Source organism: Arvicola amphibius, chromosome 6 (assembly GCF_903992535.2).
Source record: "Arvicola amphibius chromosome 6, mArvAmp1.2, whole genome shotgun sequence".
Taxonomy (NCBI): Eukaryota; Metazoa; Chordata; class Mammalia; order Rodentia; family Cricetidae; genus Arvicola; species Arvicola amphibius.
The window spans coordinates 29,068,776-29,095,073 of record NC_052052.2 but is presented as its reverse complement, the minus strand read 5'-3'; the positions used below and the strand labels follow the sequence as shown (position 1 = coordinate 29,095,073).

Below are 26,298 nucleotides of genomic sequence, written 5' to 3'. Positions count from 1 at the left end.
TTGTCAGGGGAGAGGGGGTCCTGCTCTGGGAAGAGGGAGATCCAGTGAAAATAGGCTCCCTATGAGAAGAGGGTGAGTAAAGGCTGAGCATGTTGAGGAAGGTGGGGCTTGCTGAAGTGGGTGGCCAGGGAAAGGGGAGGCTGTTGTGGAAAGAGGAATATTGACTTTAGGAAGAGGGCCCCCTTGTGGACGGGTGAAGAAAGGTCCAAGTTGGGCGAGGGTGGAAAATCACTTTGCAGAGGTGAGGTTCTAGCCTGGGCCGTGTTGAGGGAGCTCTCTGTCCTGCAGACCCACCATGGGGAAGAACAACAGCAAGCTGGCCCCCGAGGTGCTGGAAGACCTGGTGCAGAACACAGAGTTCAGCGAGCAGGAGCTAAAGCAGTGGTATAAGGGGTTTCTGAAGGACTGTCCCAGCGGCATCCTCAACCTGGAGGAGTTTCAGCAACTCTACATCAAGGTGCAGGGTGGGGCGTGGCGTGGCGGGGTGGGCGAGTACCGGGGACCTGAAAGCTGGCGGAACTCAGAAGGATGGGGTAGACGGGGAGGGTGGTACTGTCGCTACACCCCAATAACCCATATCCCTGCCTCAGTTCTTCCCTTACGGAGACGCCTCCAAGTTTGCACAGCATGCTTTCCGCACATTCGACAAGAACGGTGACGGCACCATCGATTTCCGGGAGTTCATCTGCGCCCTTTCTGTCACCTCCCGTGGAAGCTTCGAGCAAAAGCTCAACTGGGCCTTTGAGATGTACGACCTGGACGGCGACGGGCGCATCACGCGCCTGGAGATGCTGGAGATCATCGAGGTGCGGGGCCAGGGTGGGCGTCCAGTGTCCTTGATCCTCAGGAGTCTCCTAGCGGCTCCCCAGCGTTCTCCCACCACATTTCTGCAGGCCCCTTGTTCATTGCTTCACCCGTGGGGTAGATGGTGTCAGATACCCCGTATATTCCCTGATGAACAAAAGGCAGCATGTGGCAGCCATCCGTGAATCAAATCTAGGGTAGTCAAGTGGTTAGCCATTTTGTTTTTCAAGAAGTAAGTATTGAGGTCTGAAGAGACAGCTCAGCATGTAAAGGTGCTTGCTGCCAAGTCTAACTACCTAAGTTTGAGCCTGGGACCCCACGTGGTAGGGGAGAACCAATTCCCACACATTTGGCTTCTGACCTTAGGCTGCGCCCTTGCTGACTCTCTATCTCTCTCCCTCCCTCCCTCCTTCCCTCCCTCCCTCCCTCCTTCCCTTCTTCCCTTCCTCCCTCTATCTCTCTCTGGTTTTTTTTTTTTTAAGTTTTGTCTTTTTTAAAAAAAAATTGTGTCTGCCATGTGTTTTCATAGGAGACTCCTTCTAGTAAATCAGTAAGTAAATTTGGGTCTTGCCAGGCAGTAAATGGTATGAAAAAAACCAAGCAAAGTAAAGGAAGGGAGAGTGATGAAGGAAGATGAGAAGGTGCTGATGCTGAAGTCTGCGGAGTGAACCACCCATGTCAGTGAAGCTGTGTTTGCGTGGCTCGAACTGTATTAGGAGGCCTGGGCAGTAGTGGAGGTGTGAATTGGGGGAGGGGGCGCGGAGAATGACAGGAAGATGCTCCCACAGGGAGCCAGGAATCCCATCAGTGGCTCCGGCTAGAGTAGAAGCGTTAAGTATCTTCTGAGTGTGGAGAAGCAGATGACAGAGGAGAGTGTGAGCCGCACAGGCAGGGAGACCAGTTAGGAGAAACCCAGTCAGGAGCTGGTGGAAGCTGCCTTCGTGCACGCGCTGTGGAAATGGTGGAAAGAAGTCGCCATAGGGCCCATGGCAGAATTAGAATTGGTGTGTTTGGCTGAAGGAGTGGATGTATGTGTGTAGAGGAGGGGAGAGAAGAATGACGTGAGAAACTAAGCATGGTGTCCCACCTCTGTCATCCCAGCACTCAGGAAGCTGAGGCAGAAGGGTGGTAAGTTCAAGACTAGACTGAGCAACATAATGAGTTCGAAGCCAACTTGGGCTACAGGTGAAGCATTGTCTCAACTTGAGGCTTTTTTTTTTTTTTGTTTTTGTTTTTGTTTTAAATCTGGCAGAATGAAGGCGATACTTGTTGAGACAGAGAATTCTAGAGGCCCAACAGGTGAGAAGTGGGCTAAAGAGTTGTTAAGACATGATTCGTTTAAGGTACTTATCAGGGAGACAGTCTTTTTGTCTTTTTAATTGATTGGGTGTGTTGGAGCACGCCCTTAATCCCAGAACTCAGTAGGCAGAGGGAGATGAGTCTCTGTGAATTCAAAGCCAGCATAGTCTACATAGTGAATTCAAAGCCAGCCTTGTCTACATAGCAAGCTCCAGGTCATAATGAGTAAAGAAACATGTGTGTGTCTGTGTGTGTGTGTGTGTGTCTGTGTGTGTGTGTCTGTGTGTGTGTGTCTGTGTGTGTGTCTGTGTGTGTGTGTCTGTGTGTGTGTGTCTGTGTGTGTGTGTCTGTGTGTGTGTCTGTGTGTGTCTGTGTGTGTGTGTCTGTGTGTGTGTGTGTCTGTGTGTGTCTGTGTGTGTGTGTGTCTGTGTGTCTGTGTGTGTCTGTGTGTGTGTGTCTGTGTGTGTCTGTGTGTGTGTGTCTGTGTGTGTGTGTCTGTGTGTGTGTGTCTGTGTGTGTGTGTCTGTGTGTGTGTGTCTGTGTGTGTGTGTCTGTGTGTGTGTCTGTGTGTGTGTCTGTGTGTGTGTCTGTGTGTGTGTGTCTGTGTGTGTGTGTCTGTGTGTGTGTGTGTCTGTGTGTGTCTGTGTGTGTGTCTGTGTGTGTGTGTGTCTGTGTGTGTCTGTGTGTGTGTGTCTGTGTGTGTGTGTCTGTGTGTGTGTGTGTCTGTGTGTGTGTCTGTGTGTGTGTGTCTGTGTGTGTGTGTCTGTGTGTGTGTCTGTGTGTGTGTCTGTGTGTGTGTGTGTCTGTGTGTGTGTGTGTGTCTGTGTGTGTGTGTGTCTGTGTGTGTGTGTCTGTGTGTCTGTGTGTGTGTGTATGTACACGATGGAGAGGGGTGCATTACCACAGTGTCTGTGTGAGGTCAGGGAACAACTTTGTGGGGTTAGTTCTTTCCTTTCACATTTATGTGGGTTCTGGAGACCTAACTCAGGTCATCAAGCTTGTGCAGCCAGCTCCTTACCAGCTGAGCCACCTAGCCAGCCCTAAAGAGCCAGTCTTAACAAGCATGTGTCTCTTTCTAGTGCCTTCTCCTCCCCCATTATCCCCTCAGTCCACCCCCAGATCCTTTTTCTTCATCCTCGGTCCTCCCTGCCGGTCGGGTGTTCACACCTCCGTCTCTGCTCCATCAGGCTATCTATAAGATGGTCGGCACCGTGATCATGATGCGCATGAACCAGGATGGGCTCACACCGCAGCAGCGCGTAGACAAGATCTTCAAGAAGATGGACCAGGATAAGGACGACCAGATTACGCTGGAGGAGTTCAAGGAGGCAGCCAAGAGTGACCCATCCATTGTGTTGCTGCTGCAGTGTGACATGCAGAAGTAGAGACTGGTGAGGGGCAGGGTCCCTGGCCAGGACAGGCATGGCACCACCCAACCTGATGTCCTCTCTGCTGGCCCATTCCCGGGGGGAGGGGCCTTCCAGCCTCACTCTCTAGGTCACCCACTCCTCTGCCCAAGCCTTTCTGTCCTCAGTCAAGTTCCACGAGGGACCACCTCATCCTGCAAAAGAGACGGGTCCTCTCAAGTAGCCTGTCCTCAGATAGTCTGTCTCTAGCTCCACCTCTAGCCTTGGCCTAGGACCAACATCCTTTGGGCTTAGGGGAGTTGGCTTTTGACCCAAGAGGCGAGGTTAAGGAGGGGGCTGAGGGCAATCCTGTTGTTCCTAGGATTCTGCTCTAAATAAACAGTGTGGCCCCACAGGCCCCCAGTCAAAGGACCAAACTAGGTCTATCCTTTGCAGATTCCTTGAGAGGTGGTCTCTGCCCTGCCCCCCTTGACTCTACCTGGCTCCTCTGGCCCCACCCTTGGGAACGTTCATTGAGTCCTTTTCTTCAGCTAATGCTTGTTGAGTCCTTGTTCAATGCCAGGCACCTGAAGGTGCTAAGAATACGGTTGTTTACAAAAACACATTCCCTGCCCTCTGAAAGCTCACAGGGTAATGAGACTACTTCCAAGGGTTGAGGTCTTAGTGGGACACAGCAGAGATGAGGGTGTAAGGCAGCTGGCAAGTTGTTGGAACAAGTGTGCCCTCCAGCTGTGCAACCCAAGGCTGCAGAAAGACCAGATGAAAAGCCTGTGGGAGTTTAGGTGCCACATGGGTAGAAATTTTAAGAAAAGTAAAAATTTATGTAATATTTATTTTTTTAGGGCCCTTTCAAAGAGCTAAGATCATTTTATTAGACTATTAAGATATACTCTATATTACTTGGTTTCTTATAAAAATGACTTAAATGGATATAAAAATGCGAATTTTCAAGGGGGGGAAGTGTTTAGGGAAAAGGGGTGGGGGCACCAGCAGACTTTGAGAACCTGCGCTTGCCCATCAGCAGTCCCTGCTGCTTCAGCTACTTCCTTTTCTCGCCCCTTTTCAATTCCACAAGTGACTTTCTGTTGCACGGTTTGGGTGCTGGCATCAGAGATGGAGACAAGGTTTCCCTTGAGCCCAAGCAGCTCATGTCCCACATCTCAGCGGCTTGTTTCTGAGTTTGGCTGGTTTCAGGGACTGGCTTGTTCCTTCACAGCCTCCGCTAGAAGGAGCTGGAAGAAAAGGATCACCCAGTCACTGCTCGGGCTTCTGGGTGGCATGTATGGACCAAATGCCTAAAAATATGCTGGGCGTACTCCATGAGAAAGGCTTTTTCTGACCCCTCCACCCTAGATCTGCCAGGAGAACAAATCCATCACCTTCCAGGCTCAACAGCTGGGCTTTCTGAACTTTGGGGTCTAGGAGCTAACTATTGTGTTGCATGCTTTCCAGAGAAACCTATCTTGCTTCTTCCAGTCCTTCACGTTCATCTCGCCTGTGCTTGTGATCAGGAGTTAGCTTTGACGTGCAATGACAGTTGACTTCCTCCTGAACTTCTGGGAAAAACTGCCTCGTGTTCTCAGTCAGGGTGGGAGTAGAGAAAGCCTGTGAAGCTGGGGCGTGCTGTGGTGGAGATTGCCCTGCAGGAAGGATGCTGTTTGCCTCTCTCTCACTCCTGAATGCTCACCTCCCTGCTGCTAGAAACTTTTGGAGATGCTGACCCGTGGACCAAAACTCTGTCAGACCTTCCTTCCTTGAGGCATTTGGAGGTAGCAAACGGCCTTCTTCCGGTCCTGCCTATCCAGGCCACATGGTGAGACTGAGGAATTCATAGCCTCAAATGATGCTAGCAGGTGTTTATCTGGTGATGCCTCTTGGGGCTGTTCTATAGTGCTCATGAGCTGCCTATTAAGTACGTCTTGTGCTGTCATCAGCACCACTCAACATCCCGGCTCAGCTGGGACCTGAATTTCCTAGTGACAAGCTTTTCCTTCCCCCCTAAATGTTGAACCTAGCCAGACTCATGGCGACCAGAATTCCTCAGCTTTCAAAGGCTTGTTTCTACTTGCATCTCATTTTGTCCAGAGAGATGGCAAGTTTCGGGACCTTTAGCCAGGCTTAGAAGCTAAGGTTAAGGGTTGAAGGTGGGGAGGTCTCTTGTGTGAGAGCAAGCAGTCAGGAGACAACACAATGCTGAGACTCGAACACAAGGTTCTCTAAGAGACTTTTCTCTGCCCTCTTCATTTCTGTATCTGTTTGTTCAGATGTTGACTGCAGGACAAATTGACTTTTGTCTTTCTGAAGCTTCCTGCCAAGAAGTTTCTGAGGCTATAGTCTTCCAAAAAAGAGGAGGAACTTGAAGTCTTTCCATTTTCAAGCATCTTCTTTTCTGCTTCTGGGCGGCTTTGCATAGACCAATGCCATTCTTGTAGGCTGCTAACCAAATTCCAGAAGCATCTTACATTGTCTTCCCCACTCTCTTCCTCCCTGAGAGAATCGCTTTTGTTTTTCCAAGCTAGTAGGCAAGTTCCTCCGTGTGACTGATCACTCCAGGCTTCGGGATGCCTGTCCATGGGTGGTATTTGCTACTGCCAAGGGTTTCAGACAGCTCAGCAGGCCCAACACTCTCTCTGCCTTCCTGCTGATGGGAGGAGCCGCAGGCAGGTTAGACCTTGCTCCCACACTCTCTTGGGTGTCTAGAGCACTGTGTGCCCAGGAGACCATATGGTAGAGCACCCGTCCCTGTCTTGAGAAGAGCGATAGGTCTCCCATCTCTGCTCCAGCTTGAGAAGCACTTAGCACGAAGCACAAGGTTAGCAGAGATCTATGCATGACTTGCACAGACATGAAAACACACAGGCAGTCAAAGCGTTGATAGACCCAAGTTCTCCGTTGAGGTTCTGTATCCTCTTCCAGGGATTCTGTGAATTGCGAATTGCGTTGGTTCCAGATTCAGCCTCCTCATACCTGCTATCCTCATTCATCCTCTCTGGCTAAGTGATGAGTCCCTTATTTCTCATCTCTAAGACTCATACGCGTAGGCTGCTTAGCTCAGGTGCCACTCCAATCCGGGCAGCTGCATAATTACTGACTTCCTTTTAAGAAGAAGAAAACAAAAACAAGCCCGTTAGCAAAGACACTAATTCTTCTCTGCCCTGGCAATGGCGGAGGTTCAGCAGCAGAATTACTTTTCACACAGGAGGTCATGGGAGCAAGGAAAGAGAGGAAAGAAAGCGGGTCCTCCCAGGCAGGGCAGGAATAAGCTAACACTGTTGATATTTTTACACAAAATTTAGTAAAGCAAAAGTTATTTCCTGAGGATCCACCCAGGATCTTTGAGGAAAGATCACTGAGGCTTTGTGTTGACTTTGGAAATCACCATAGGGTTACGAATACATTTCTTACATAGCTCCTTCATTGTTCTTAGAGAAAGAAATAATTCATGTGCTCAATTTGAAAGTCTTAGAGAGACATGGGCTTTTTTTCTAGACTTTCCGTGGTTTTCTCTTCTTAGCTTTGTCAGAGTGTGGGGTCAGGGCAGGGCCTCCCAGGATGCGTGAGTCTCTCTGCTTAGTGGAGTCTGACCAGGTCCAGGGCCTTCCAGCAACAGCAGGGAGGAGGCAGACCCCCCCCCCCCCCCGCTAACCTCCAATGTGCCGCTTCTAGCTGCGCCCACAGCTACCATCTTCACTGACTAATCCTGTGCCGTGTGGTGTGTGTTTTCCCCACTGACAATGAATAAAAGGTGTGACTGTGTAATGTCTCCTCTTCATTCCTAAGCTGGTTGGGCAGGGCTAGGGTGGGGCCACAGGAAAGAGGCCCACGGAGTTCACAGAGCACCTTGGGAGCCTCCTTAGGGTCAAGCTAGGTCTGTGGTCTGGTGGGGAATCTAGTCATATAGCATGACAACCCATTTCAGCTACTTCAAAGGAAAAGGGACACAGATCACAAAGGGTCCCAATGGCAGGCAATTCAGGACATGAGGACCAGGCTGGGGATGTAGCTCAGTTAGCTGACTATTACTCAGCATGCACAAAGTCATGGGTTCAATCCTTCCTCCCCACTGCTTAAAGTGGATATGGTGGTACAAGTCTATAATCTCAGCATTTGGGAGGTGGAAACAAGAGGCTTCAGAGCTCAATGTCATCCTAGGCTGTTTTACTGGGTTCAAGCCCAGCCTGGGATACATGAGTTCTTGTCTAAGAAGCAAAAATGAAAAAATCTGGGCTTGGAACTGGAGAGATGACTCAGTGGTTGAGCACTGACCTCTTCCAGAGGTCCTGAGTTTAATTCCCAGCAACCACATGGTGGCTCACAATCATCTATAGTGTGGTATCTGTTGCCCTCTCCTGTCTGATGTCCTCTTCTGTCATGCAAACATACATGCAAAAGATCGCTCATATACATAAAATACATAAGAACCGGTTTTGGCTTCCAAACTAGAACTGGCAAATGTGGCAACTGGGCCTCTCCGGTTCCAACCCTGGGATCACTGGGCTTTGAGTCGCTGGGTAATGGTTACTTTGTATTTTGTTTGTTTAAGACAGGGTCTACTACTTAGTAGCTCAACCTGGCCTTACTCTCCTAATCCTCCTTTAGCCTTCTGAGCCCTGGGATTGTAGGAGTCTTTCATCATTCCTGGGAGGACGTTAATGGCAGGAGACGTTGGTAGAAGGTATCCCAAGAATCCAAATGAGTGGATAGTAACTGATGGCTAAGAGCCAGACGATGGCTGGAAGCTGCCTTTGTGTAAATGGAGAAGAGACGCTCTTCTGAGTGAAAGGAAGTGTGTAGCTAAGCAGCAAACAGCACCTTTGAATTCCTTAGAAACATATGGCCAGGCACAGGGACGCACGCCTTTAATCCCAGTACTTGGGAAGCAGTGGCAGGTGGATCTCTGTGAGTTCCTGGACAGTCAAGGCTACACAGGGGAACCCAGTCTTGGAAGAGAGGGAGGGAGGGAGGGAGGGAGGGAGGGAGGAAGGAAGGAAGGAAGGAAGGAAGGAAGGAAGGAAGGAAGGAAGGAAGGAAAAGACAGACACACACACAGAGGGGAGAGAGAGAGAGAGAGAGAGAGAGAGAGAGAGAGAGAGAGAGAGAGAGAGAGAGAGAGAGAGAGAAGCAAAAACCAGAGAGAGAGAAGCAGAAGCCAGCCTAGTTTACATAGAGTTCACACAGTGAGACCCAAGAGAGAGAAAGACTAATTCCCCTTTTGCACAAATGTCATCCCAGTTCTCTCAGTTTAACAAGCAGAATGTGTGATGGATTTCAGCCCTCACCTGCCCTGCTTGCAGAATCACTGAAGTACAAACCTGTCCCACCATCCTCAGGAACTCAGTCTAACCCTGAAGAGTTCCTACACTGACCCAGCGTGGAAGGAAGCGGTGAAAAGCTCTTTTCAGAATACCCCCTGGACAGCCAGAGGGGGTCAGGGGCAGTGGCAGGTGGAGGGACCAGCTTCTTTCTGAGCCGCTCCATTGCTTTTACGAGGGTTGCCTCAAGGACACCTGGAGAAGGCAGCTTTCTTGGCAGGAAGCAATTAGGACAGTGGAAGGCACAGGGACTAACCTGCCTCGGGGTAACCATGAGCCAGAGGAGGTGGCTCAGGAGCCTGACTCAGAAGCTGGAAAACCTAAAGCTGACGCACGGGAAGTCCAGTCCCACCTCCCTGGAGATGCACAGGTCCCTGGTTGCCTTTTTGACAAATCCCTCAATCTCTCACCAGGCAGGTGGGTTTACCTCCTACTTTCCATCCTGCCTTCCACCTCGCCTCCAAGCCAGGGTGGCATTTTTAAAGCGCACCTCCTATTAAGTCATCTTTTCAAGGGCCCCTCCCCTGCATTACAATCTGTTCCTTAAATATTCCTCAAGGCCCTGCATGATCTGGCACCTTCTGACCTCATAATCCTTGAGGTCACGTTTTCCTCCTGCTCCCTGTGTTGGTGCCACCCAGGATCCCTTCCCTGGGGCCTCTTAGGCCTATGTACTCCCATAAGCCATTGCTCCTTTCTGGGCCACTGTCCCTCCCCCCAATCTTCATAAAGCCTTGCAGTCCTCCAATAAGAGCCCCTCATGTTTACAGGGTCCATTGCAGTCAGCTGACTTTCCTGCATGGTTCCCAGATACCCAGGCCGAGCACATTTAAGTCTCTCATGGTTTGGATGTGAAGTAGGAACTTAGCTGGAGAATATAGGCCACTAGGTGTGGATCCTTGTGGATATAGTGCCCCGAGTCACCTTCCCTGCCCCTCTGGTCCACATGAGAAGTGTCCCACTGCCAGGACACTCTGCCTCTTCGTGAAACCAGAAGCAACAGGTGCTTGCTCCATCTTTGCTAGATTGAGCTCTCTAAAACTACAAGCCAAAGTAAACTCTTAAGTCCTTTAACTTGTTTCCGCCAGGTAATCTGTCACAGCCACACCAAAGTGGCAAATATGATCTGCCTCAAAAAAAAAAAATGATTTTCCTCAAAAGATGGAGCTGCAGGCTCACAGACTTGCTGTTCTGCCTCGGGGGCTTGAGCTCAAATATGCTGACATCGAGGCCACTGATTTCTCAGCTATGGAGTAAACCCAATCCAGACTGTGAATGGGGCTGGCAAGCCAAGGGTCTTGCCTGGTGGAGAGTAAGAAGTAAAGAGCCTAGCGGAGCAATGGTTACGTGAAGATGTGGTACATAGTGAGTTCTAGGACAGCTTCAGCTATGATGTAAGACTCGTCTAAAAACAAACAACACAAACAAAACATGAGCAAAAATACAAGCTAAACAAGCTCAAGCAAATATGGCTTCTTGACTCACACAATTAGAAGCTCAGGTCCCACCGGATCCAGAAGCTCAACGTTCCACTCATTCCCACTGCTTGCTCCCTCTCTCCCCACTCCACCCCCTCCCTTCTCTCTCCAACGTCACTGACCTAGACTGGCTTCTCTGTATCCTTTCATCTGCTCAGTTATTCCCAATCAAAACCCCTATGGAATAACCCAGCATGGTGTCGCACGCCTTTAATCCCAGCACTTAGAAGGCAGAGGCAGAAGGATGTCTGTGAGTTTGAGGCCAGCCTTGTGTATGTAGGGACTTCCAGGACAGTCAGGACTACAGAAGCCGATGCTATCTCAAAAACAAGTAAACAAACAAAAACCACCAACAACAACAAAACGAAAACAGCAAAACCCAACAATTAAAAACAAACAAACAAACAACAACAGCAAAAACCAACAAATCTCAGAGCATCCCTATGACTGCCCAGAAGGGGGCAACACAGCCATTCCTATATTGTTGGGAGCAGTGAGGCCCCAGATCCTGAATTTCTTGTAATCCCCTGATCTGAGTGCCTACAGCTGCTCTAAGCACGAGACCTTCAGGAGTTCCTGATGGCAGAGTGGTTTCTGGTGGGTTTGGCTGGGGCGTGGCTATCTCTATATAACCTGTCCCCCCTGAACACAATAAAGGGGGCATTCTTGGGGAATTCAAGGATGACCCGTGTCGTTGTATCTCTGTCTGTCTGTCTGTGTGTCTGTGTATTTTAACTTCCAGCCCCTTGCCCGAAGCTCGCGAACAGGGTTGTCTGAAGGTCTCGTAGGCACTCAAATCAGGGGATTACAAGAAATTCAGGATCTGGGCTCTCACTGCTCCCAACACTATATCAGTCAGTAAGTTCAGCGAATGATCAACCCAGTCTCAGACCGTGCTGGTCCCTGAGTATTGGAGACACGGGCAGCCCGTTTCTCTCATGGGGTCCTCTGTCCATCTTTGCCCATATCCACCCACAGAGACTTCTCTGACCACATACGCTCTGTTTTAGAAGGACTCTAACACTCTGCAGAGGCTCATCCAGGCCTTTTGGGAGATGGCTACACATCATCCTCAGTCGTGCTGGAGGCTGACCACCGAACTCCACATTCTAAAGAAAAGAGAAATTTGACTGGCCCAGGTCATCTTTTCAAGCCAGTCACATAAATCAGAATTGTTGGGGATGGGTTACTTTTATGTAAATAAAACACTCATCCCCATCCATTCCAGTCTGGAAATGGATACATCGGAAACTACTTCCCCCCCCCCATTTGTTTTTATTTCTTAATTTCCCCTCTCCTCTCACCCAGATCTATGTTACTGCTTTTCCAGAGAGATATCTCTCTCCAGATACAAGGCAACACCCAGAGTGATGTAATCCAAGTCCAGCCTGCCGGTGAGCTCACTGGGGTTACATACAGGTGTGTGGGTGACGGTTCTTTAAAGAATCTGGGCAACTGGGGGAAACAGCCTCACCAAAAAGCTCGGCACGGGTGATGACTCAGAAAAGCTGTAAGGTTGGGGTTCCCATTCAGCTTGCAGGCTGCTACAGCCCCAAAGGTGCTCGCCTCTTCTGGTTTGCCCTTTATATCATTGGGAAGGAACCCCAAGTCTTTAAAATCTCCTGAGCTTCCTGATCCTTGTAAGTTTCTTGGGCCTCCGAACCTCTCAGGAAGGAATGTTTCGTCAGGAGGAAGCAGCTACAGAACAAGATTTACTTGGTTCCTCCTGGGGCACGGCGGAAGCTAGACACTGCTCCACTCTTTCCCAGGTCCCAGGCAAAGGAAGCCCCCAGTTAGGCTAATGTTTTTCAGGGTATCCTATTCAACTCTGAGAGATGGCTGGGCCCTGGAACCGATAACACAGGGCTCTTCACCAGCGTGGACAATACCCTGAAATTCTAAAATGCTAGGCTATAATTCTTAGGGTCCCAGACCCCATTCCTCCCTTCCCTTCCTCCAGCCACCTCACAACTGTCAGTCACTAACCACCCCGAGTTCAGCACCCGGGACCTGGAAGTTCACGCCCTCTGCCGGTGTACAGGGGAGCCGACATGAATCTGGTTTCAGAGTCTCTTGGAATCTCTCTTGATTGCGTCGCCCACCAGGAGAGTTTAACAGCGCCCTGGATTCAAGAGCCCCTTCGCCTGTATGTGGAAGTCCCACACTTGCCCCCACCTGCAATAAGGCACCCTGTTCATAAACGGAGTTGTCTGCCCACCACTTCCCTGGGTCCAAGGATGGGCCGGGATTTGAGAAAAGGCGGCTGATTGAGCAGGGTCCGAGGATGCTGGCATCCAAGGGACAAGGGGCCTGTTGGTTTGGAGGAGTACTTACCTATTTATTTTCTGCTTTGGGAATCACTGTGTTAGAGGAAAGTTGTTAGGTTTCCTCCTTTCTCGGTGCCCTTGAACTTCATCCCTACAACCCTGAATCCGCAGCACCCTACAAGTCCGGCTCCAGCTGGCCCTTTCCAGAGAGCAGGCGGCACCTGCGGCGACTTGCTTCAGACACGGGTCAGTCGGAGAACCAGAGCTCAGCGGTCCCCTAAACGCCAGCGGCCCCTTGAATCTACTTGTCCCCCCCACCCGCAGCGAGCGGGCGGGGCGGGTTCACTCGCACTCCCTCCCAGCCCTGCCCGCCTGCTTCTTCTGCCCGGGACGCGCCTCCCTCCCGCAATCCAGTTCTGCGAGCTCCGCGTCTCCGCCGCCACCTGCTCCCGCCTGGCCGGATCGGATCCGAGCCGAACCATGGAACCCGGACAGCCCCGGGAGGTCCGTGAACCCGGACCAGGGGCAGAAACCGCTGCGGCGCCGCGCTGGGAGGAGGCCAAGACTTTCTATGACAATCTCTCGCCCAAGAAGAAACCCAAATCGGTAAAAGCAGGGCTTGGGTTTGGCGGGGGGGACACTGGAGGGGCAACTTCCAGGGAGGGGTCTCAAGCCCTCTGGAAAGGGACTCGTGGAGCCCCTCCCGGAGGGGACACAGCTCCTTCGCCCCAGAATGTGCCCGGCAGTTGGCTCGGGCTCCAGTTTATTTTGGGAGCTCTGCTCTGGTGGCAGTGGTTTATTCCCCCATCCCGGGCTCAGGTTCCACGCCAGAACCCCCCTCCCCCATGCTGTCATCAGGGGCCTGTCCCCTCCCCGACGGCGCTGGCAGCCCCTGAAGCGCTCCGGGACCGCACTTGTTGACAGAGCTGGTCAGCAACCCTGGCAGCAGCGCCCGGGCTCAGTGGGAAGTGGAAGCCCGCTGCTCAGTGTTCTCAGGTCTCTAGCGTCTGTGGGGTCAGCTGGGCTTCCCAACTCAAGCCTCGGTGCTTGGGCTCTAACTGAAGACCCATGCCCTGGGGAATCAGAGGGATCGCTTTCCCTGCATTTTAAAGAAACTGTTACTTGCTCCAGGCTCAGGGCCTCGTTCCCAACGCTAGGCCTTGTGTCCTAGACAATGCTTCTGATTCGTGGTGGGCATTAATAATACAGAAATCACAATGGTGGCATCAGCCCTTTGCAACTTCACGCAGAGGCAAGAATTCCTCTTCCTCTATTGGACAAGCTCGTGATACATTGGCCTTGTTCACGCCACTACCTTAGACCCAGTAACTGACCTTAAAGCATCCCACCGCTTCACTCCAGTGACTTTACCCAGAAGGCCACGCTTTCCACTGTCACCTCAGGCGGGCCTTCACTCATCCTGGTTACTGAGATTAAGCTGTGCCCTGCCTGTCTCAGGAGGTTGCAGTGTGCCTACGGAGGCAACAGAGATGGTGGGTGTTCAGGTAAAAGATCTCACAGTACTGTGGGATCTTAGGGGAGGGGGCCACTGTCACCGGGAAGGCTTTGGTCTTCAGTGGGTGTGGCCTCCTGGACCAAGGGGGACTGAATGGTTGAAAAACAAGGAGCTGTCTCTGGAGCCAAGGGCCTTGTTCAGATTCTGTACTGTGTGGGAAATGCAGGGTTGTTGGGAGAAGTCTTACAAGGACCCAAGAAGGCTCCCAGCCCAGGGACAGCCCTGAAGGATGCATCTTATTTAGTGGGTTGAGGCTTTCCTACTGGGTTCTGTGGAATCCCATGTCTCAGGCAGTCTTCAGACCCGTGAATCCAATTTATTTACTTTCTTCTTTTAAAAAAATAATTTTAATAACTGAAAAAAAGCAGCTTTTCCCATTCTCAGGTGTTTAGTGGTGCGAACCAGGGCTTTCTTGGGGCTGTGTAGAAACATAAAAATAAATTGGCTGGATACGAAGTTTGAGTCTGTGGCAGTGCCCTAACTCCTGCTTTGAAATGCATTGTTACCCAAAAGTTGTATCCATTGGTTAGTTTTGTAACAAATACATTCATGTAGATAGGTTGGTAGGTAGGTAGCTATCACATCTGAGTTCTAAGATAGAATTAAAGCAACTATATTGTTGGCTCATATTACATATTGGGATTCTGCCTAAGGATTCACTTGACTAAAAACAAGATCAACCTACCTTTTAAAAGTATGACAATCATAATGGGACTGCTGCAGGATCTTTCTTATTTTTTTAAGCAGAGATTAACTTGGTTCCACTTTCATTTTATAAAGAGAACACTGGCCTGCTATTCGGGTGGATTGAGGTTGGGTCTGGCCACAGCAGGGCCAGTGAGATGCAAACCTGGGCCAATGTCCTGGCCTGAGGGATGGGGAGGGACGAACGCTGGAAAACAGGAGTGAGTCCTCAGTGTTCCAAAACCCATTTCTGAGAACCAGGCCATGTCAGTCACGGCCCCTTCCTCTGCCCTTGAACCCTCGTCTGATTAGGTGGCGTTCTCAGCTCCTGTTTCTTCCTGTCATAGCCCCTCTTCCCACAGGCTATTTTGGGGGTTGCAAGCCTCATGGGTCCCATCAGGGCCTTGTCTGGGCTCATTTTAATTCCCAGGAGTTTGAGTGAAATATTTAACCTAGTGAAGGCCACCAGAGGCCTTAACCCAGAGCCGTCCTGTTCTCCCGAGCATCCCTCCTATGTCCTTCCAGAAATAGCAGTTTGCTTGGCTATGTTCCTATCTCGAGTGCAAGAGACAGATTGCTGGTCTAAGTGGAAGCTCCTTGGGCAGGCCAGTGGCCCTGGGCTACCCACTGTTAATTCTTCACCTTCACCTGAAGCTGCAGCCATTAGCTAAGTCTCAGAGCTGACAAGACCATGGCTTCCTAAAGCTCAGTATCCCCAGGCTGAGCCCCTAGGTTGTTCTGACCCAGTTCCTAGCCTGAAGTGGATGTTCAGATTTTGGCATACATTACAACATATGGCTTGGGTGTTAACAGACCTGGTCAGGCATAAAAGGGCCAGTCTGTAAGGGCTCAGCTTTTCCGGGCTCTGCACAGACCCTGTCTGTTCAGACCCACTTGGAGGCTGGACAATCAGAGTGACATGAGCAGGAGGCAGGGGCCTCTCCTGGGGACCATTGTTCTTTAGGAGAAGAGTACCCAACCACGAAACATCCCAGGATGAGGACACGATGCTTCTCATCATTCCTCTAAAATATGGGAAGGGAAGCTGGGTTGTGTCCAGGGAAGTTGCTAAAAGAAGGGAATGACAGTTCTGTCTCTAAGACTCCCAAGTGCTGATGACGTTGAGAAATTCCCAACCCAATATGGACAAATGGACACACAGATGGTCAGAAACTGGCAAGATTGGGTTGAACCTCAGAGGGGAGGGGCACCTTTGCACTCTTATCTTCTAGTGGCCCCGCTGGCCACCTACACCATCTTGGCTGAAGTTAAAAAGTTCAACACAAGCTGTGGTCAGCTACACGACTTTGCAGAAATCTTTGGGTTTTCCATTCCTATTCTGAGGCTCTGAGGCTTCACTGGCCATTAATTTAAGCAGCTTAAATTCGTTAAAATTAAGTGAATTTAGGACTGAGAATATGGGTCAGTCGATAAAGTGCCTGGCGCACAAGCACAAGGAGCCTGAGTTTGGATCTCCAGCATTTACATGTGTGATGGTGTGTATGAGTCAGCGAGTGGAGACAGATCCCTGGAGCGCAGGGCTCACTGGCCAGTCAGTGTAGCCAGTCAGTGAGCTTCAGCCTTAGTGAGAGAGCGATCCTGTCTCAAAACATTCAGTGGCGAGCAATAGAGGAAGACACTGACACCTGCTTCTGGGCTCCGCACGCATATATGCACTCAGTGTGTGTGTGTGTTTATAAAGTAAGTGATGTTAGATTTCAAATCTTCAGCATCACCTGTCGCTTTTGAAGTTACTGCACAGCCACACAGCACAGTTTATAAAGCATTTCCATAAAGGCCCAGCTTCTAGAGCTGCCCAGACAGATCACAGAGAAGTGATGTCTGTTCAGTCCCCACACACCTACAGTCTGTTTCTGCAGCCGCTGTCCATGGTGGCAGGCTCCTCGCTCCTTCTTCTAAAGGAGTCTCTGCATGGAGAATGGGCCAGAAGCTCCCTGGGGACAGAGACCAAACCTGTCTTGCCTCCTGACGTGCCCCCAGCTTAGCATCACTCAATGCTGCCAATCGTTTTGGAGCCTAGCCACGTGAGTGGAATACATCATCCACAAGATTATCATAAACAAGCCAGAGTTTTAAGTCCACCTGTAAGTCTTGGCTTCAGTTTGAACCCATGTCTTCTCAACTGTAAAGGATCATGACCCTAGGATTGTCAGAGAAAGGGTGTCCATGAGCTTCCTACACGCCCATGTTCTGGTCTTCCCCACAAATCAGTCAGGGTCCAGCTGCTGTCCATGGTGGCATTCCCCTCACCCCATTCTACCCAAGTCAGATGTCTTGGTCCGCTTGGGTTACTGTATCAAAGTGGCACAGACTGAATGACTTACACTGTAAACAATAGAAATTTCTCTCTTCCAGTTTTGGAGTCTGGGTGTCCAAAATTAAGGAACCAGAAGACTGGGGTCCGTTTTCTCGTTTAAAGATGCTAACTTCTAGCTACATCCCCACATGTGGAATAGTCAAGGCAAACTGGTCATCAAGACCTTGCTTCCCCCGTCTGTTATATACTCCCATCCCATTGCCTCTGGATTCTGTCCTCCTGTCTTCCCCCGTGCCCTGATGAACTCTGAGAGCAGGGGCCATGTCTTCCTAACAGAACCCTTCCTCAGCAGATGCCATAGAAGAACCAACTGAAGAGGAGCTCCAGAGCGAGGGCACGAGTCAACTAGACAGAGGATGCGGGGAATAGCATATTCGCCACAGTGAGCAAGAGTGAGGATAGTGAGCAAGGGAACACCGGGTTCAAGGGTCAAAGGACAAAGGGGAAGGTGCAAGAAGACACGAGAAAGGTGAGGCTAAGCAAAGCTGGGTAAGGGGAAGCTGAGAGTGGAAAGGAAGTAGAGGACTCTTGCGAAGTCTTCTTGCTCTGTGGAAAAGGCTGTCTGCTTGACTCCGTACCGCTGAGACTAGGTGTGACCAGGCGAGCTGTGATTGTGTCTGCACTTTAGACAGACCCTCTGAAAATGTGGGAAGGGTAGAGGTGATGGTGGCCTGGGCTATGGAGGAGGAGAAGAAGCGGATGGATTCCGGGTATGGGTGACTTGGACGTTTAATCAACGCAGAAAGGAGTGGAGTGAGGGGTGAAGGTTTACTTCCTGGCTCCGGTTGTCTGTTTGTGAAGTGGTGATCTGGATGAGTAGCTGGGGCATTGAGCACCAGACGCAGTAAAGAGGGGGAGGTTGGGTTTGGATTTGGGGGTCAGGGTGGGGAACTCAACCTCAGGAGCTATAAGTTGGGGTGTCTGTTGGTCTGTTTGTTGACTGGAGCAGTTAGATGCGTGAGTCTGCAGATCAGGAAACAGATTTCTCAGGAAACAGATTCAAGCTGAGATTTTAAAAATTTTTATATAATTACTGTGTTCCTGGGCACTAATTTCTTCCTGGCGGCATACAGCCCTTCTTTCATGATGGAAACCATTTGGGAGTCATCTCAGTGCGGCCTTACTTTGTCTATATGCATTGTCTTCATTTTCCGTGGTATCCAGATGGCCAGCAGTATTACACACTCCCTGAGGGCCTGCCCTCCTTCTTGTCACACCCGTAATAAGGAGCCGGTCTCCAGCAGGGTCCAACCCAGAGTGACATCTGCCCAAGACTGACTTGCTCTGGAGCAGAGCCTTGGCCTTCTCCACGTCCCCGGGTCCAGGAAGGGCTCGCAGAATACACCTGCCTCAGAGTGAGTCTGAGTAACGGCCTGTCCCACTGTCCCTCTTGTAGCCAAAGCCTCAGAATGCGGTCACCATCGCTGTGTCCTCTAGAGCCTTGTTTCGCATGGACGAGGAGCAGAGGATCTACACGGAGCAAGGGGTGGAGGAGTACGTGCGGTACCAGCTGGAGCATGAGAATGAGCCCTTCAGCCCCGGGCCAGCCTTCCCCTTTGTGAAGGTGAGGGGCCAGTTCCTGAAGCAGCCCACAGGAGGCCTCCCTCAGAAGCTCTGCCTGGTAGAGGCAAACCCCACAGCTAGAGGACTGAGAGACTTGGTGGGAAGTCCTCGGGACTGATGGAGCCCCAGAATGGGTAACCAACTTGAGGATCGATTCCCCTTCATCTGCCTTTAGTGAAGTGCCTCTGAGTAGCTGAATAGTGAACAACCCGCACAATGGTGGAATTGTGGCATTAAAGGATGGTGGTGTGCACAGATCTCATTCGAAATCACGCCTATCCCTGGCCTCCCCTCTCCTTTCTCAATGGATCCCTAGCCGCCAACTCCACTCATCTTTCCCTGACTCTGACCTGGTCTTTTCTCTCTCCCTCCCAGGCCTTGGAGGCTGTGAACAAGCGGCTACGGGAGCTGTATCCCGATAGCGAAGATGTTTTTGACATTGTCCTCATGACCAACAACCATGCTCAAGTGGGAGTCCGTCTCATCAACAGTATCAACCACTACGGTAGGCATGGGGGTGGGGGTGACCATGGGATGCCCCTACCACACACGTCCCCTGACCTCTGCAGGGTCAGGCTGGGTTAGGCTTTACAGACTGCCTTCCTAAACCCAGTGATGGTCTACTAACTTGGCATCGTATTGTATTTTTAATCTGGTCTTTTAAAACATGTAAGGCTGAGGCTGCGATCCAGCTGGTAGGGTATTTGCTTAGCAGGCAGAAAGTCCTGGGCTCAATCTCCGACACTGCTTAAAACCTAGGTATAGCAATGCATGCATCTTATGCCATCACTCGGGAGATGGGGGCAAGAATTAGACGTCTCCCTTGGCTACGTGGTGAGATCAAGGCCAGTCTGGGATAAATGAGACCCTGTTTTAAAACAAACAACAAACAAGGAGCTGGGGATGTGGCTTAATTGTGTTTGCCTGGCATGCGTGAAGTCCTTGGTTAGATTCCCCCCCGCTACCAGTACCACATTAAAAAGCAAACAGCCAAGACATGGTGGCATATGAAGCTGTAACCCCAGCAGCTGTGCAGTCGGTGAAACGGAGGCAGAAGAATGAGTAGCACATTTTCAGATACACAGTGAGGCCAGCCTAGGCTACACGTGACCCTGCCTCAAAAAAAAAAATAAATAAAAAATAAGACTGTAATACTGTGTACGGTGGCACACACCATTAATCCCAGCTCCTGGGAGGTAGAGGTAGGTTGATCGCTGAGTTGAAAGCCAGCCTGATCTATAGAGGTAGGTCCAGGACAGCCAACGGCTACAGGGAGAAAAACCTTGTCTAGAAAAACAAACACTGGCGAAAACCTGTAAGGATAAACAAAACTGATTTGAAAATGCTGCCCGTTTACAGGATGTCGTCCATGGCCGATTTCTGGCTACCCATGGTTGATCAACATAACTGGCTCATAAAATTCCTGGATATTTAATAGCTGACTCTTGCAAGCTGGCACAAGCCAGTTACAACCCACACGAGACAGGCCCTGCCCCCTGTATAAAAGGAGAGGTGTTTACTGCTTCTGTGCCTTAGTTTCTCTAGCAAGCTTCATGAGACTGATGGGAGATCAGGGGCTGTTCAGGATGAAAGGGTGCAGTCTCCTTTTGCTACAGGTTTGATGGAAAGTTCTTAGTGTCTCGTAGCAAGCTTCCAGCAAAGGGGGCCACCGTCGGTTCCAGGATGACTCAGAACCACAGAGCAGAAAGGAAAAATGGACCCAGAGAGGCCAGAATCCAAGTCCTGGCACTCTCTCTTGGGCTTGTATTCTCTCCGGGCCAAATGGACCCTTGCACTTATTTAGCAAGCATATTCCTTAGTTTTCATCTGTAGCTACAGTTCCAGGAAATCTGAACACTTCCAGCCCCTCTTCTGGCCTCCACAGGCAACCAGGCATGCACAGGGTCCATAGACACACATGCAGGCCAAACACCCAAACACATGACGTTTGTAAAACAGAGAAACCAGGGGCTGGAGAGATGGCTCAATGGTTAAGAGCACTGGCTGCTCTTCCAGAGGACCCAGGTTCAATTTACATGGTAGCTCACAGCTGTCTGTAGCTCTAGTTCTGGGAGATCCAACACTCTCACACAGACATACATGCAGGCAAAACACCAATGCATATAAAATAAAAAATAAATAAATCATAAAGAAAAAACACCAACACGAACTCATCCATATTTATAGCTTTACAAACTCTCATTTCAAGCAGCCAACAACCCAGTTAGGTGTTCATTTTATTTTAACTTAATTTTGATACAGGATCTTACTATGTATTCCAGGCTGGCCTTAGACTTGAGAGTCTTAACCTTCCTAGTACTGGAATTTCAGACATTGTAGACATGTGCCACCATTTCCTTTTTCTCTTTCTCTTTCTCTTTCTTTCTTTCTTTCTTTCTTTCTTTCTTTCTTTCTTTCTTTCTTTCTTTCTTTCTTCCTTTCTTTCTCTCTTTCAAGACAGGCATCTCCGACTCTAGCTGTCCTAGAACTTGCGGAGTTCTGCCTGACTTTGCCTCCTGAGTACTGGGATCAAAAAACATGCGCTTTACTACCTTGTGTAAACAAAAAAAACAAAACAAACCTTTATGTATGGTGTCTGTTAGTGAATGCCATACCACCTGTGAGGGGCCCTTTGACAGGTTCACGAAGAGGCATCCGGAGCCTTGGAGCTGGAGTACAGACAGTTGGTGAACTGCACATGGGTGCTGGGAACTGAACTCGGGTTCTCTGGAAGAACAGTCAGTGCTCTTAACCACCGAGTCATCTATCTCTTCAGCCCCATTCACTACTTCAAACTGTATTTGCTTATTTTGGGTGCTGGAGGATGAAAGCAGGGCCTTTGTAGGCCGTATGTGTTCAGTCATTAAACCACACCCTTAGTCTCCAGCTGGCATTTTATAATACTGATTTCAAATTTCTGAGTGTGAGGGCGAGGATAGCGCTATTTAACCACAGGTGCTGAGAGTCAAAATCAGCAGCACTCCGTGCTTGCGTAGGGCCCTGGGGGAACCTCTGTGGGATGGTATTAACCTTGCCTGTTGTGGGCTGTGAGGAGGACAGCAGTCCTGTCCTCGGGTAGTGGCTGAGGCTAGCGGCCACTCGTCAGTCAGCAACTATTACACAGTTTTTGCCACCATGGGATTAAGCTACCCAGGTTGGACTCTGATCTGCTCAGCTGGGTCCAGACTCTGCCAATCAGTCCAATCAGCTGTGACCTGGAAGCTCTGGTCTGAGTAGGAGGGCGGCTGCGAACCAGGAGCTTTCTCCAGATGAGTGGCCATTCGTTTCCTCAATGAAAGATGCAGGGGAAATGCCAGGTGGAGACAGAGAAGCACTCTGCTGCCCCCTCCCCAACTCAGATCCCAGACAGCTCACACAAAGCACAGAGAGACCATTCTGGGGCCTCATCTGGGCTCTCTCTACCTCCACAGACCTGTTCATTGAGCGATTCTGCATGACAGGTGGGAACAGCCCCATCTGCTACCTCAAGGCCTACCACACCAACCTCTACCTGTCAGCTGATGCGGAAAAAGTACGAGAAGCCATTGATGAGGGTAGGTCAGAACGAGGAGGGAGAATATGGGGACACTTGCCCATACATAAAGGGGTCCCAGTGGGGAGAAGCCTGGTCCTGAAGCTCTGAACAAGCGCTGGGGTTGCCAAGGTAACTGCAAGGGGAACTGTGCATACATCCTATGATCTGTCTTGTAAAGTGAACGCAAAGCCCTACCAATCCTCCTTCCCATCTCCTGCTCTACTGTGTACATCAGTCAGCATCACCTTGCCGTCTGTTTCCATAGAAACTTTCCTTAAGCCCAGAAAGCTTCTGCTTCCTAAGATTCCTCAGGACTGATGGAAGTTCTGATTCCTGTGTGATCAGGAAGCTTCCATCCATCACTGGGCCAATGAAAAAAGAGGGAAGATTCATATTTAGCCCAGCCTGAGTGATAGGCTTTCATCTCCCACAGCTGAACTGTCTCGTGCTGAGGTGAGATTAGGGGACTCAGCTACAAGTATTGATAATGAGACGTTCATTCCCTGTGGCCCTTTCAAGGAGTGACAGGCATGGTCTCAGTCCTCCCAACAGGAGCCCACGGAGGAGGAAAGACTGACTGCCCATTTGCCTGGATGTGTGCTCAGGTTGGACAACTCAGGGTTTCTTTGTCATCTGCTCCCTTCCCCCTTCCTTACTGGCCCTTCTTTGGTGAGGCTTTCTTTAGCCAGGACCCATAGGGCATTTCCCTAGATACATCACACCCTTTGTTTGGGGTCTGGGAACTAACTAACCTGTATGAGTGCCTCTGTGCATGTGGAATTTGGCTTTTAGTCTAGGGGGTGTGGTTAGATAAATGTCCTGTTCAGAGTAGAGGGATTCTGGGCCATCTAGGCATTTGATTGACAGAGCTGAGAAGGTAGGTAGCCTGATACTCTGGGCATCCTTAGGCTAGTAGCCACTGTGAGACCTGTACTGCTAGCTCTTGCCAGGGCTCTGCGGAAGCCTACCTCCATGACCCTAGATTCCCAAGAAGTAGGGTAGAAGAGGCCTTTAGAGAGATGACGACCTTGGGAGGGGGACTCAGCTGATTCTAACCTGGAGCCTTGGTCTCTGACAGGCCTCCTTGCACCCAGAGGAACCCTGGTTGTAGGAAGTCTCTATACACTATCACAGGGAGTTTACGCTGCCTCCCAGGACCAAGCACATTATTTCACAGTCTGAACCAACGTAACATCAGTGTACCTGAGTGCTTGGCGGCTGTAGACAGGGTGCCCACACCCACCCATCCCTCCTGCAGCCTGAGAGCTCAGCCTCAAACAGACCTGAAAGAACCTTAATTTTATCTTGGTCCAGAGAAAGTATGTAACTTGGCATCGATAGTGAAGGAGTGTCTGCACCCCCCCCACCAAGGCATGCTTCCCTGTCTGCTGGAGGTTCATATAGGGTGCAGAGCTCCAAACAGAACAGGGATGTAGGAGTCCTGTGCTCCCAGCCAAGACTGGTGTTTGACTAGTCCACACCAGCCTGATCTTCTTCAGTGTTAAAGTATTCAAATTTCTTCACGCTGGCTGATAAATAGCTCTTTGTCCTCCTGCCCAAGGTCACCCCTGGAGCTCTCCACAAAGACAGTATTAATGAGGCGGTCTCTAGACCTTGGTGGGGACCCTCAGAGTGACACCTCTACACTGCAGCTGCTGCGTACCCATAGCCAGGATCCGCAGACTCCTAAATTAAACTGCTTTCAATAGGAGTCCCTGTTACGCTTGCCTTTAGTTCTGGGGAAGCTAGTGGAACAAGGACAGCCTTCTCCTGTGCCCAGGCAGACAACATTTACCTCTCTTTGTGCAGGGATTGCCGCTGCCACCATCTTCAGCCCCAGCAGGGACGTGGTTGTGTCCCAGAGTCAGCTCCGCGTGGCCTTCGATGGGGACGCTGTGCTCTTCTCTGACGAGTCAGAGCGCATTGTCAAGGCCCATGGACTGGACAGATTCTTCGAGCATGAGAAGGCCCACGAGAACAAACCTTTGGCGCAGGTGATCCACACTCCCAGGACCCCCCGTATAGTCCCTTATTCCCAGTAACCCCGGCCTGGCCTGGACTCCCAGCTCAGTGCCAAAACCCAGGCTAGCCCACATTCCCACCAGGTTCTGCTTCTGGGATTAAAGGCGTGCGCCACCACCGCCCGGCTCCACCAGGTTCTCTTACCAAGACTCAAGCCTACCCCTCCCCCTCTCTTGTTTCTCAAGGCAGGGTTTCTCTGTGTATTCTGCCTGCCTCTGCCTCCCAAGTTCTAACCCTCTCCCACACTTGGCCCCTGGCTCCCTTCAGTGAGACTCCACCTCTTCACTGAGTCCCATCTCCTCACTGAAGTCCCATCCCCCACCTCTTGGGGCCTCTAGCATCTCTCCAAGCATCTCTCTGAAGACTCCTTTGCCTCCCTGCTTTGTTCCTCCAAACCCCTTTCTAAGGTCTCCGTCTCCTCTCAGAAGCACCCACCCCTATTCTGAGTCTTCAATCCTTCTCTGAAAGTCCCCAGCCCTCCCTAAAATCTGAGCCACCTCCCCAATCCACTGACCTTACCCTGTAAACCTCAGCTCTCTTTTTAAAAAATTTTTAAATCCCCTTCTGAGTAAGCAGCTACCCCTGCAGAAGACCCTGCTACCTGTCACCAGGAGACAGGAAGAACTCTATCACCCTAGTGTGGGCAGCTGAGGCTGTGGTGGACCTGGGACCACCTCTTACTGTGCCTTGATTCAGTGACTCAGAGAGCCTCACCTGCCCTCATTCTTCTCAATGGCTCTCTTGAGACAGAACGTGTTCTTGAACCTGTTAGAAATTCCCTAGAGGTGGAGCAATGGGATTCTCCAGCCTTGCTTGGGAGCTCCAACTTAAGCTTTTATAGAATCTAGGGTGCCCAGGGCAGGACACTTTCCCATTAAGTGGTTGACAAAACCCAGAAGAAACACTGCTTACCCCACGTTACCCAGCTAGGGGAAATCCCCAGGACTAGCAGCTCACTTTCCTTGGCTCCAATTGCTTTAAAAATGGGCGACATTCTATACCATCTAGTTCTTTATTATATACCTGCGGTAGCTTTATTGCTGTAGGCACATCCCCTGACCCCAGAAAGCTGGAGCCCAACACCCTGAGCCACATGTCCATCTGTCCACAGACGGCTCATAGTCAGTAGCTACACACTGAGCCATCTGGCCCAGATATTCACAGATAAAGAGTCCACTCTGGTTTGGTAGATGCCCATGCCATCATTACTAACTAGCTTGTTTTAATTCCTTCTTTGCTAATGAACACAGACAACCACACTTACAGAGCTGCAGAATGATTGCTTGCAAGAGACATGGATGGATATGCCTAGCAACAGTTGCCCTGACAAAACCCGCCCTGATCACAGTAAGATAGACCCAGATTACGGTACCTACAGCCCTGCGGTACACAGTAGCCAGAAGAGGCACAGCAAAACAATGAAAAGATTTACGGATTTTCCCACCCAACAGCCTGGCACTTTAGGATAAAAGGGCAGATGTTTAGCAGGGGGATCTTACAGTGCTCCTTAACTCCTTAGGGCCCCCTAAAAGGCTTTCTGAAGCACTTGGTAGACTGCAGAAGAAATTCTACTCCAAAGGCCTGCGGCTGGAGTGCCCAATTCGTACTTACTTGGTGACAGCACGCAGCGCAGCCAGTTTCTGGGGCGTCGCCCTCAAGACCCCTGCGAAGCTGGGGCCTGGAGACGGATGGAGGCCTTATTCCTAGCTGAGCGCCAAGGGCCCCCCTTCTGGAGAAGATCCCCGCCCACACATCTTCTTTGATGACCAGATGTTTCATGTGGCTGGGGCACAGGAGATGGGCACAGTGGCTGCCCATGTGCCTTAACGGGCGTGGCCCAGACACCCCGGAGGGGGCGGCTGCAGCTAAGCAGACTCTAGGTTCACAGCAGTAGGGTCACCTCGCTGTAGGCTCCCTGACAATACTTCCGAACCTCATCTGGTGACCTTTTCCTGGCGCCTCACTGCCACCATCCTGCCTGTGGCCCTCTTCCTCTGCTCAGATACTCCAGGAATTTAGGATTCCGGGCCAGCATTCTCACAGTCCCCTGCTGGGCTAAAACCCGCCATGATCAGCAAGGAAGCAGGAGAAATTGGTAGGACTGAGAGCGGCA

General features: G+C 50.6%; 2 protein-coding genes across 3 annotated transcripts; both read left to right on the top strand.

Annotated features, from left to right (window-relative positions):
* Nucleotides 1-295: 295 nt before the first annotated feature.
* Nucleotides 296-3,488, top strand: Hpcal4 (hippocalcin like 4). 2 transcript variants are annotated; one of them, XM_038335042.1, is made up of 3 exons: nucleotides 296-457; nucleotides 591-806; nucleotides 3,291-3,488. In XM_038335042.1, exons 1-3 carry the CDS (start codon nucleotides 296-298, stop codon nucleotides 3,486-3,488), a joined length of 576 nt encoding a protein of 191 aa, XP_038190970.1. The 2 variants fall into 2 exon arrangements, with proteins under 2 accessions (XP_038190970.1, XP_038190971.1); XM_038335043.1 differs by lacking the exon at nucleotides 591-806.
* Nucleotides 3,489-13,007: 9,519 nt separating this feature from the next.
* Nucleotides 13,008-26,079, top strand: Nt5c1a (5'-nucleotidase, cytosolic IA). Its single transcript, XM_038334392.1, is given in 11 exon segments — nucleotides 13,008-13,133; nucleotides 18,462-18,629; nucleotides 19,004-19,133; nucleotides 22,060-22,182; nucleotides 23,973-24,157; nucleotides 25,705-25,720; nucleotides 25,723-25,823; nucleotides 25,825-25,926; nucleotides 25,929-26,009; nucleotides 26,012-26,038; nucleotides 26,041-26,079. Coding segments are annotated over 11 exon segments (1,098 nt in total).
* The last annotated feature ends 219 nt before the right edge of the window (nucleotides 26,080-26,298 follow it).

What these genes read in the sequence shown, in the direction of transcription:
- Hpcal4 (XM_038335042.1), top strand. Translation starts at nt 296, where the DNA reads ATGGGGAAGAACAACAGCAAGCTGGCCCCCGAGGTGCTGGAAGACCTG. An exon ending in TTCAGCAACTCTACATCAAG is followed by an intron (nt 458 to 590) that starts GTGCAGGGTGGG and finishes TCCCTGCCTCAG; the next exon opens with TTCTTCCCTTACGGAGACGC. An exon ending in AGATGCTGGAGATCATCGAG is followed by an intron (nt 807 to 3,290) that starts GTGCGGGGCCAG and finishes CTGCTCCATCAG; the next exon opens with GCTATCTATAAGATGGTCGG.